The sequence below is a fragment of the Zophobas morio genome, unplaced genomic scaffold (genome assembly GCF_036711695.1).
Source record: "Zophobas morio isolate AGI-343-1 ecotype UQ-CSIRO unplaced genomic scaffold, CSIRO_AGI_Zmor_V1 ptg000030l, whole genome shotgun sequence".
Taxonomy (NCBI): Eukaryota; Metazoa; Arthropoda; class Insecta; order Coleoptera; family Tenebrionidae; genus Zophobas; species Zophobas morio.
Genome location: NW_026972135.1, coordinates 7,162,284 through 7,174,633, shown reverse-complemented (window position 1 = coordinate 7,174,633; position 12,350 = coordinate 7,162,284). Strand labels below are relative to the sequence as shown.

At 35.2% G+C, this 12,350-nt stretch overlaps 1 protein-coding gene across 6 annotated transcripts in view; it reads right to left on the bottom strand.

Annotated features, from left to right (window-relative positions):
• Positions 1 to 12,350, bottom strand: part of Tweek (tweek) — a 108,105-nt gene that overhangs the window by 15,283 nt on the left and 80,472 nt on the right. For all 6 annotated transcript variants that reach the window (XM_064069071.1, XM_064069072.1, XM_064069073.1 and 3 more), the window contains 5 exons: positions 7,473 to 7,664; positions 6,902 to 7,427; positions 6,375 to 6,848; positions 5,654 to 6,327; positions 5,092 to 5,604 (listed from right to left, as the gene is read on the bottom strand). In XM_064069071.1, the coding sequence (XP_063925141.1) occupies positions 5,092 to 5,604; positions 5,654 to 6,327; positions 6,375 to 6,848; positions 6,902 to 7,427; positions 7,473 to 7,664 (2,379 nt within the window). The remainder of the gene's footprint in view (positions 1 to 5,091; positions 5,605 to 5,653; positions 6,328 to 6,374; positions 6,849 to 6,901; positions 7,428 to 7,472; positions 7,665 to 12,350) is intronic.

The following is a 12,350-nucleotide window of genomic DNA, read 5'->3' as shown; positions in this document are numbered from 1 at the left end:
CTTGTATATTCACGAAATATAACTTTCAAACGAATCAACTTCATCAAATAAAATTTAACCATAAGTATAGTATAGTGATAGTATATATGAATATATATCAATACTGGATCAATAATTGTGCAAACATTTATTTTGCAAAACTTAAGTTTTTCGGTTAATTACTAAAGGAATTCACTGGCTCATTTTTGCACTGGTAAGATTCATATCCCTGTCGGGATTAGACGTCACAAACTGGAAAATATGCCTTCTACGAACGCATTTATTATATTCATTTTATTGCTTCTTCGAATTTTTGGTTTACCTCTGCTGGTTACGTTCTCGGACAAAAACTATCCATGTGGAATAAAAGTAATTTAGCAGGTGAGGGACATGAGAATAGTGATTAATATAAAAGCTGGGATTTTCAAAATTTCCAGCCACTTTTCAAACAGCCCTTGAAGAGCAATTGTCGATCTTATAAGTGTGAGTTATATTGAGATTGTGATTATTATTATTACAACGACCACCATAAACAGTGGTCTTCATTTACCTTGGCTTGGCTATGAAAAATTTTTTGCATGTAGTGAGAAGTCGTCTAAAAATTTAAAAGCGTAATGTAAGCTTTGTTTACCTGTAACAAAAATATTATCGTGCATCCTTAAATCTGCAGAAACAAATTTATCATTTCAAATATTTTTCAAATTTCTGTTGTGAAAACAAGCCTACGTCTGTTGGGAAAAAAGCTAAATGTGCGCCCCACCCACCCGCCGCATCTCGATTGTGATGAATTTTTTATTGGTTGTCACACCGAGGGGCGGAGCATTTTTGCAAAATCCATATATACATACAAAAATTTACCATTTCAAACATTTTTCAAGTTTCTTATTATGAAAACAAGCATATGTCTATTAAGAAAAAAGGTAAATGTGAGCCCCACCCACCCGTCCTATCTCGATTGTGATGAATTTTCTATTGGTTGTTACACCGAGAGTTTTTGCAAAATCCATATATACATAAAAAAAATTACCATTTCAAACATGTTTCAAATTTCTTGTTATGAAAACAAGCCTACGTCTATTAAAAAAATTGGTCTAAAGAGTTTAGACAGTACTTCCCTCGCTGTCGGAAACTTGACGACTGCATGCCTATTGTGTTTTTTTTCTCATTACATTTTTGTAGTGGGAATTTAAAAAAAAATTGCGATGACGTCATCAACATTTTTGCAAGGACACGTATATCAGTTGGGATAGATGTAGTGTAATACTAAGAATAAAATTATTATATTCTCAAATTTTCGGGAAAATGAATTGGGTCGTTTTGAATATTGATTTGTAATAATCAATAAAATAACGAAACAATTTACTCACGTATACGTATCAGAGGCAAATGAAAATCGTGTATGTATATTCTTAATTTAAGATGACAGGCGTAACAGCATACGTGAGAGTCAAACAGAGAAACTGTAAACAAAACGACCATCGGTTTCATTGCTTCGACTTCCGCTTATTATATAAAACATTGGGTTTTATTTTAATTCTTGACGGTGAAATTCACAATTGGTTGATTATAAACATGTCTATTTCACATTCGCGGAACCAAGTGAGCGCATAAAACAAATGCAGGTCTGTAATGTTAAAGTCGATGTAAATAAGCGTGCTACCCTTATGTTTCAACCGAGTTTTTCCTTTAACAAATTTTGTGTCTACCAAATTGGGTTGGTTGGGGTGTAATACTAATAATAAGTGTTGCCTTTAATTTAATCAATAAAATAAATTGACTTCATTAATTTTTTCGAACCACCTCTTAAGAAAATCTAAAAAATATGAATGGAACGATAAATCACAAGTACAAACTCATCATATTTTTTGCATTTTAGATAGGATTTATTCAGCAAAATTTAAGGGTGACGTCATCAATTTTTTTAGGAGGGATGAACAATTACATTTTGAACAAAAGTTTACCATGCTTATAATAACTTTAAAATATTCCCAAGATTTCAAAGCATTCGGTTTTGTAATTCCTGATTAAATCGATAAAATAAATTCACGCCTTCATTAATTTTTTTGAGTCACCCTGCATATGCAAATCCAAAAATATGAATGGAATGATAAATCACAAGTACAGACTCATCATATTTTGTACATTTTAGATACGATTTATTCGGCAAACTTTTGAGCTGACGTCATCAGTTTTTTGTAGAAGATAACCAAATATATTTTGACTAAAAATATATTATGCTCTTTATAACCTTAAAACATCTGCAAGATTTCAAAGCATTCGGTTTTGTAGTTCCTGATTAAATCAATAAAATAAATTTACGCATTCATTAATTTTTTTGAGTCACCCTGTATATGCAAATCCAAAAAATATGAATGGAGTGATAGATCACAAGTACAGACTCATCATATTTTGTACATTTTAGATATGATTTATTCCACAAACTTTTGAGCTGACGTCATCAAGTTTTTGGAGGGGATAAGCAAATATTTTTTGACTAAAGATTTATGATGCTCTTTATAGCCTTAAAACATCTGCAACATTTCAAAGCATTCTGGTTAGCAGATTAAAAATTAAATTTCAAAATGTTGTTTTATAATTTTGATTTTTTTTCCAAAAATCTGGACGTTTCGGGTGAAAAGTCGATTCAGAGTTGTAAACTACATGTGTAGGATTATGTTATTTTATACAATTGAAAACCCATTTACTATGTACAATTTTGAAGTGACGTCATCGCATTAGTGGTGGGGATGATTAGACAAATTTTGGTTAGCGTTTTACCATCTACATGATATTCTTAATATAAGTACAAAATTTCACAACAATCGGTCGAGTACTTTCGGAGATTATCTGTCTAATAAAAATCCGGGACGGCAGACGGACAGACGGACGGACAGACGGACGGACAGACGGACGGACAGACGGACGGACAGACGGACAGACAGACGGAAATGGGAGACCTATTTCTTCGTCTTCTAGGGGTCATGAAAGATCGAGAAAACGTAAAAGTAGAGAGTCGGCCGACGGACTCGATTACAATACTTCCTTTGCTTACGCTCGGGAAGTAAAAAAAAGATAAATGTGAGCCCCACCCACCTGCCCTGTCTCAATTGTGATGAATTTTTAATTGGTTGTCACACCGAGGGGCGGAGCCTAATTGCAAAATCCATATATACGTACAAAAATGTACCATTTCAAACATTTTTCAAGTTTCTTGCTATGAAAACAAGCCTACGTCTATTAAGAAAAAAAAAGACAAATTTGAGCCCCACCCACCCACCCGCCTTATTTCAATTGTGATGAATTTTTTATTGGTCGTCACACCGAGGGGCGGAGCCTAATTGAAAAATCCATATATACGTACAAAAATTTACCATTTCAAACATTTTTCAAGTTTCTTGTTATGAAAACACGCCTATGTCTATTAAGAAAAAAAGATAAATGTGAGCCCCACCCACCCGCCCTTTCTCGATTGTGATGAATTTTTTATTGGTCGTCACACCGAGGGACGGAGTCTAATTAAAAAATCCATATATACGTACAAAAATTTACCATTTCAAACATTTTTCAAATTTCTTGTTATGAAAACAAGCCTACGTCTATTACGAAAAAAAGGTAAATGTGCGACCCACCCACCCGCCCTGTCTCGATTGTGATGAATTTTCTATTGGTTGTTACACCGAGAGTTTTTGCAAAATCCATATATACATAAAAAAAATTACCATTTCAAACATTTTTCAAATTTCTTGTTGTGAAAACAAGCCTACGTCTATTAAAAAAAAAAGATAAATGTGAGCCCCACCCACCTGCCCTGTCTCAATTGTGATGAATTTTTAATTGGTTGTCACACCGAGGGGCGGAGCCTAATTGCATCTAGTATGCAGTTTTTACAAAAAAAAATTATAAAATTGAACAACTTTTACATCACATTTTAACCGGCACATTGATGCATTTTTTGACGAAGTGCTGAAGTTTTTTGCATTCTGAGATAGGATGTCCCCTGGGGAAAAGTGTCAGCTTTCTTTTGATACCATTTATAATATTAAAAAATCCACGACTGAGGTAACTAACTCGCGAAAGTCAAAATCTATTGAAACGAGAAATCGGCATTAAACGAGCTGTGATGCGGTAGCAGAATACAGGTTTACTTAGATTCAGACTTGTTTGGAGATTTCAGTATTTTAAAAATGCAATTCCGGAAACTACGACGATGTTTTCAATGTATTTACTATTGGGCGAAACCGAACCAGACGCCACCCTTAAGAAAAAAAAGAAAAATTTGTGTCCCACCCACCTGCCTTATTTCAATTGTGATGAATTTTTTATTGGTCGTCACACCGAGGGGCGGAGCCTAATTACAAAATCCATATATACGTACAAAAATTTACCATTTCAAACATTTTTCAAGTTTTTTCTTTTGAAAACAAGCCTACGTCTATTAAGAAAAAAAAGGTAAATGTGAACCCCACCCACCCCCCCTGTCATACCAAGGGGCAGAGCGTTGTTTTTGCAAAATCCATATATACGTACAAAAATTTACCATTTCAAACATTTTTCAACTTATTTGTTATGAAAACAAGACTACGTCTATTAAGAAAAAAAAGACAAATTTGAGCCCCACCCACCCGCCCTATTTCAATTGTGATGAATTTTTTATTGGTTGTCACACCGAGGGGCGGAGCCTAATTGCAAAATCCATAGATACGTACAAAAATTTACCATTTCAAACATTTTTTAAGTTTCTTGTTACAAAAAGAAGCCTACGTCTATTAAGAAAAAAAGGTAAATTTGGGTAGCTGCTACGATAAGACTGACGTTGGCAGATGCGATATCCCCAAAGAAACGAGAGGGTGGGTGGGCGGGGCTAGTACCTGCTAAGATAAGACTGACTTTGGCAGATGGGATACCTTCCAAGAAAAGAAGGGGCGGGTGGGCGGGGCTAGTACTTGTTAAGGTAAGACTGATTTTGGCAAATTTTTCAATAACTATGACATACACATATTTCTGACAACCACATACATAACCTAAATTATTTTGATATGGAAGCTGTCATTCGTGTCTACACTCTTAAAAACCACATCATACGTCAAACCAGTCTACTCAGATCAAACTTACTCGAAAACCTGATCACTGCTCTGCTCTGATCACCCCCTTTCCCCTTCGTCGCTCCTTCCTGCTTAAAATTCAGCATCCTAGACCTCGACAGGTGGAACTTCACGAATTCCACGTTAATCGAAAGCGAGTCTTTGCGTTCGCTGTCGGACAGCGGCGACCACTGCGCTTCCTTAAGCGCCGACTTCTTGCCCCCATACGGATGAAAAATGTACACCGAGAAGTCCGAAAGACACCCCGTGACGCTCAAACCGCCCACCGCGGTGGCGGCGGCGTGCGACGTCCCACCGTCCCCGAATTCGCTGCAGAAAAGTTCGTCCTCGGCGCGCTTCGAACTGAACACGATATCGAGAGACGGCAGCTGAAGCATACACTCGACCCTCGACACCGGCAAACAACTAAAACGGAATGTACTCGGTTGCATGTGGAAGTAGACGATCACGTCAACCGGGAAACTCGCGTAGACGTAATTGCCGTAGTTGGTGATGTCTTGATCCGACGGCAGGATCGAGGTATCTAGAAAACACGGGTTAACCATAGTCGGGCGCCAGTTTTCCAAATTTACCTGTCGTGCTGAAGTTGGTCTTGGCAGGGATCGGCTCGAGGGTTTGCTCCAGAAACTCCAATATGTGAGGACTGATTATAGTTTCCTCGGGGACACTTTGTAGCGTCATCCACGCGAAAAGCGACGCTTTTTTAACGCCGCCTCTGCGATGACCCGGTGGTCCCCCGGTTTTAATGTCGTGCGGGGGAGTAGGAGTCCCGCCGAACTGCAAATCGTCCAAACTCGTTTTGCTCGAAGTCGGGCTGCAACCGTAGTTCGGGTTGGTGATTCCGTGCATCGAGCTCGACATTTTAATATCGTAGTTGCGTGCGGGAGTCGCTATTGGTTGACTCTCTTGTCGTTTGAAAGCTTTATCGATTCGGTTTTCTTCGGATTCGTCGAAACTCAGGCGCGTTTTGCTGTGTGGTCTACTGAAGGCCTTCTCGAAGTCGGGACTTTGGATTAGGGTTTCGTTTTCACAGACTACTTTCGACGTGTAGTGTAGTTTGACGTCCATTCCCGGGATGTGGAATATGGTGAGGTCGACTAGAGTGGCGTGCGGGGTCGATCTTAACCGAGACGCGCTCGACTGACCGAGCAGTTTGTCTTTGTTGCGTCGGGTGGGATCGGGGCTGCTCGTTGGCGGAAACTCGAGGAGACCGGCGGAACAGCTACGATCCTTCCGCATCCGACTCCTAAAAAAACAAGGGTTAAAGTCACTCTTATTGGGTCACCGTCTTACAATTTGAGTTCGTCTTCTCTCGGGTCTTTGGTGTGTAAAACACACTTCCCGCTGTTGATGAAGACCTTCACGTCCAACTCCAAGTCGACGTTCGGTTCTTGGGTTTTTTGCGCGATTGACGACTGCTGAGCCGCACCTCCCCCTCCTTGGAACGGGCTCGAAGTCGCTGCCTGGTCATGCGCTAGCTCCAACCCACTCCCTTCTTCCACGGACTCGCAACTCGTCGGAAACTTCTTCCTCAGCAAGATCTTCTCACCATCTATATCTAGATACTCAGCCCAGTCGAGCTGCGCCTCAGGCAAACTAATCTCAGAGCTGGCACTAGCCAAACTCGCCTGTCGAGAGTCACTGAACGTCACCTTCGGCACCATTTCGTTGTTCCTCACTCTCAACGAAGCCGACCTTGATGGTCCCGATCTGGGCGAACTCTCAAAGCTCCCAGAATTCCCAGTGGCAGCTCCTTGATTATCCGGACTAAATTAAATCAAAAGTGAAATCAAATCCCACCGACTGCGCCATTTACGCACCTGTCTTTGCGCTCCATCATCGGACTCTGCACCATGAACGACTTGGACCGGAAGGCGCTCTTCGACCCCAACCCGAACTTACCCTTAATCGACTGCGCCTTAATGCTCTGCCTGCGCAACTTCTGGATCATATCCCGTCTGAAACCCTTATAAACGATGGTCTCGAGTTCGTGCAGTCGCTTCATTTCCAGCTCGATCGTGCCGTGGGAGGCCCCCAGGGTCCGCAAGTCGTTGATTATTTTCGCCTGTTCGTTCATTTCTTTCTCCATGAGTTTGGAGCGGCTTCGGTTGTCCAGATTCGGGTCGAACATGAAAGGCGGGAGGATGCTCTCTTGGGAGACCCGGGTGCCGTCGATGGGTTCGTTGTCGTCGCTGTCGTAGTCGACGGGGAAGGGTGCTTCCTCGGCGCCGGTGAGCATGGTGAGGGTGTGACCCAAGGCGGAGAGTTGCTTGCCCACGTTGGTGTCTAGGTGGATGTCGACGCCTTCCATTTGCCACTGGACGTTGAGGAACCATTTCGCGTTTTCTGTAAATGGAAGGTGAGAGGGAGAAGTGAGGGTGGAGGACGTACCGTTGGGTTGCTTGGCGGCTATGGTGCGACTGCACACTTCGTAGGTGCCGTCGCTCACCACGCACAAGTTCATTATGGAGGAGTCGGTCATGTCGGGCTTCCAGTCGTCGAGGGAGGTTTCGAAGTCATCTGCGAAGCGTAGGCAGAGGTTGGAGAATTTACCCTTGCTGACGAGTGAGCCGGAGCTACAAGCTATAATGGAGAAATTCCAGTGTAGTCTCAATAAAATAAAGTAATAAGGTAGATGAAAGAGTGGGGAAAGCATTACTGAGTAAAGTAGAAAAAAGGTTTCATTGTAACCAGTGTTTAAGTGAACTCCCACACCCTTTCTTCCTCATCCTCAAATGATGTAAAAAGAAATTAAGAGTCGAGAGGAAAAACAGGAATAAATTTTACAAAATCTTCTAATATCTGCTAGTACTGAACGAAAGGCAAATTTTACATTTGCTTTTATCCTCTTAAGGTCTTTATATTCGTTCAACATAAGAGTCAATTTTGTTACGAAAGCTAAAGCAGTAAGCGTTCACTACTGGTTTTATTTACTTGAAAAAAAACTAAGATCGAAATATTCAAAAACTGACACATCGAGAAATTGAAACATCAAAAAATCGAGGAATAGAAAATTTGGAAAAGTCGAGAAGTCGAAAAATTGAAAAACCCAAAAATCTAAAACCGAGAAGTCGAAAAATCGGAAGATCGAGAAATGGAAACATCAAAAAACTGAAAAACCAAAATTGGAGCAACGAAGAACTGAAAAATTGAAAAATCTAAAAAAATTAAAGAGTCGAAATATTCCAAAATCTCAAAACTGAAATATCGAAAACTCAGTTAATCGAGAAATTGAGAAATCGAAAAATTGAAAAGTCTAAAAATCGGAAAATTGAGAAATCTAAAAATAAAGAAATCGAGAAATCGAAAAGTTGAAAAATGGAGGAATCGAAAAGTTGAAGAATGGAGGAATCGGAAGGCCAAAAAATCGAAAATTTGAAAAATTGCCAATTTTTTTTTAAAAACTCTCGAAACATCAAAAAACTGAAAAATCAAAAATCGAAAAAGCATATCGAAAAATCGAAAAACTGACAATCGAAATATTGCAAAATCCCAAAACTGACAAATCGAAAATTTGAAATATGGAAAATTTTAAAAATTTCAAAACTGAAACATTGAAAAATTGGGAAATAGAAAAATTAAAAATTCGAGAGATCGAAAAGTTGGAAAACTGAAAAATCAAAAAACTGAAAGTCGAAAAATTGAATGGTCTAGAAATCGAGAAATCGAAAAATTGAAAAATCGAATAATTAAAAACTGAAAATTTTAAATTTAAAAAAAATCGATCACTAGACAAATCGAAAAACCGAGAAGTCGAAAAATCGGAAGACCAAGAATTCGAAACATCGAAAAACTGAAAAATCTAAAAATGGAAAATCCAAGAACTGAAAAATCGATTTTTCGATCGAAAAATCTAAAACCGAGAAGTCGAAAAATCGGAAGATTGAGAAATCGAAACATCAAAAAACTGAAAAACAAAAATTGGAGCAACGAACAACTGAAAAATTGAAAAATCTAAAAAATTGAAAAACTGAAAAATCGAGAGATCGGAAAATCAAAAAATCAAGTAATCGAGAAATTGAGAAATCGAAAAATTCAAGTTTAAAAATCCGAAAATTGAGAAATCTAACAATAAAGAAAACGAGAGATCAAAAAGTCGAAAAATTGAAGAATCGAAAGGCCAAAAAAATCGAAAATTTAAAAAATTGAGAACTCGAAAAATTGCCAACTTTTTTTTAAAAACTCTCGAAACATCAAAAAAACTGAAAAATTCAAAATTTAAAAATTCGAAAAATTGAAAAATCAATTGAAGAACTCAAAAATCGAAAAAGCAAATATCGAAAAACTGACAATCGAAATATTGCAAAATCCCAAAACTGAAAAATCGAAAAATTGAAATACCTATGGAAAATTCTAAAAATTTCAAAACTGAAAAACGAAAAATTCAAGAATCGAAAAACTAAAAAATCTAAAAATGGAAAATCCAAGAACTTCGATCGAAAAATCTAAAACCGAGAAGTCGAAAAATCGGAAAATTGAGAAATCGAAATATCAAAAAATCGAAAAATCTAAAATTTTAAAATGTGTGAAAAATTAAAATATTGAACAATCGAGAAATCGGAAAATCAAAAAATCAACTAACTAATCGAGAAATTGAGAAAACGAAAAATTGGGAAATCAAAAGTTGAAAAATCGAGAAATGGAAAAGCCGAAAAATCGAAAATTAGAATAATTGAGAAATCGAAAAATTGTTGACTTTTTAAACTTAATAAAAATCTGAATAACCCGAAAAATAGAAAAATCAAAAAACTGAAAAATCTAAAACTTAAAAATTCGAAAAATGAAAAATCGAAAAATTTAAAAATGGAAACAAATTGAAAAATCAAAAAACTGAAAATCGAAAAACAGAAAAATCGAAAAATTGAAGAATCAAAAAAGTGAAAAATCTAAACACTGATTGGTCCAGAAAGCGAGAAATGGAAAAGTCCAGAAATTGAGAAATCTAAAAATAAAGAAATCGAGAAATCGAAAATTTGAAGAATCGAGAATATGAAGAATCGAAAAATTGAAAAATCTCAACACAAAAAATCTAAAAATTGAAAATCGGGAAATAGAAAAACTGAAGAATAAAAAACGGAAAAGTCCCAAACCTGACATATCGATAAACTGAGAAACCAAAAAATTGTAAACTTCTTTTTCCAAAAATCTCGATAACAATTTTAAACTTATTGAAAATATGAATAAAAAGAGAATAGAAAAATCGCAAAAATTGAAAAATAGGAAAATAAAAAAATTTAAAATCAAAATATCTAAAGCCAAGAAATCGAAAACTCGAAAGATCGACAAATCCAAACAACAAAAAACTGAAAAATCTAAAACTTAAAAATTCGAAAAATTGAAAAATCAAGAAATCGAAACATCAAAAAATCGAAAAATTGGGAAATTGAAAAATCAAAAAACTGCAAATCGAAAAATCGAAGAATCAAAAAACTGACAAATCTAAACATTGAATGGCCGAGAAATCGAGAAATGGAAAATTTTTCCAAAAATTGCCATAAAAATGTTAAACTTACTAAAAACAAAGCGAAAAATAGAAAAACAGAAAAATCACAAAATTGAAAAATAGAAAAATAAAAAATTTTAAAATCAAATTTAGAGAAGACAGTAAGTCGAGAAATCGAAACATCAAAAAACTGAAAAATTTAAAATTTAAAAATTCGAAGAACTGAAAAATCGAAAAATCGAGAAATCAAAAATCTAAACTTTTAAAAATTGAAAAATTATAATATTGAAAAACTGAAAAATCGGGAAATCGAAAAATTTTAAAAATCGAAAATAGAAAAATTGAATAATCAAAAAACGTAAAAATTTAAACATTGAATGGTCCAGAAATCGAAAAATTGAAAAAACGAAATACGCCAAAATCTAAAAATCGAATAATTAAAAATTGAAAAAAAAATCGATAACTAGACAATCGAAAAACCGAAAAATTTAAAACCAAGAAGTCGGAAAATCGGAAGATCAAGAATTCGAAACATCCAAAAACTGAAAAATCTAAAAATGGATAACCGAAGAAATGAAAAATCTAAAAATCGAGAATTATGAAAAGTAAAAAATTTAAATATCGAAAAATTGAAAGATCTAAAATTAAAAAAACGAGAAACCGAAAAATTGAAGAATCGAAATATTGAAAAAATTCCAGAATTGGAATATCGAAAAATTGAAAAATCCCAAAACTGAAAAAACGAAAAATTGGAAAACTGAAATATCGAAAAATTGGGAAACTTAGATAAATTGAGAAATCGAAAAATTGTTATATGTATTTTTAACTTTTTTTGAAAAATCTCGATGTCTAGGGTAAAAATTCATAACGGATTCATAAACCACAATTTCAGGGCTATGTTATTTTTTAACATTTAGACGACATTGTTATACAATTTATATCATCAAGTTAAATGGCAAAATGTTCTTATACAATTTTCATTTCTTTTATTTCTGGGTAAACACTCAACACAGATTCATAAACTACATGTATAGGAGTATCTTATTTTATACAACTTAACTAACAATTACCAACGTAAATTTTAGTGATGACATCATCCTATTGTTGGTGGGGATGACTACGCAAATTTGAATTTTAAATTTATTAAAAATCTGAATAAATCGAGAAATAGAAAAATTGAAAAATCGAGAAATCAAAAAAATGAAAAATTGGGAAATCCAAAAGTTGATAAATCCAAGTCCAAAAATTAAAAAACTGAAAAATCGAAACATTAAGAAAGATCAAAATCAAAAAATTTAAAAGTCGAAAAATTGAGAAATCTAAAATTTTAAATTTTAATTGAAAATCCTAAAGTTAAAAAACCGAGAAATCGCAAAATAGAAAAAATATTTAAGAACAGAAAAATTGAAAAATCCCAAATCTGACACATCGAAAAACTGAAAAATTGAAAAATCGAGAAATCGAAAATTTAAAGAATCCAAAAATTGAAAAACTGAAAAATCGGAAAACTGAAATATCGCAAAATTGAAAGATGGAAGAAAAATTTAAGAATCGAAAAATTGAAAAATCCCAAAACTGAAACATCGAAAAATTGGAAAATGGAAAAATCGAAAAGTCGAAAAATTAAAAAACTGGAAAATGGAAACATTGCAAAGTCGAGAAATCGAAAAATAGAAAATTTAGATCCCTCAAAAATTGCAAAATTGAAAAATTTAAAAATCGAAAACTTGAAAAATCGTTAAACTGAAAGAAACACCGAGAAACCTAAACATCAAAATATCGAGAAACGAAAAGCCGAGAAGTCGAAAAATGGAAAAATTGAAAAA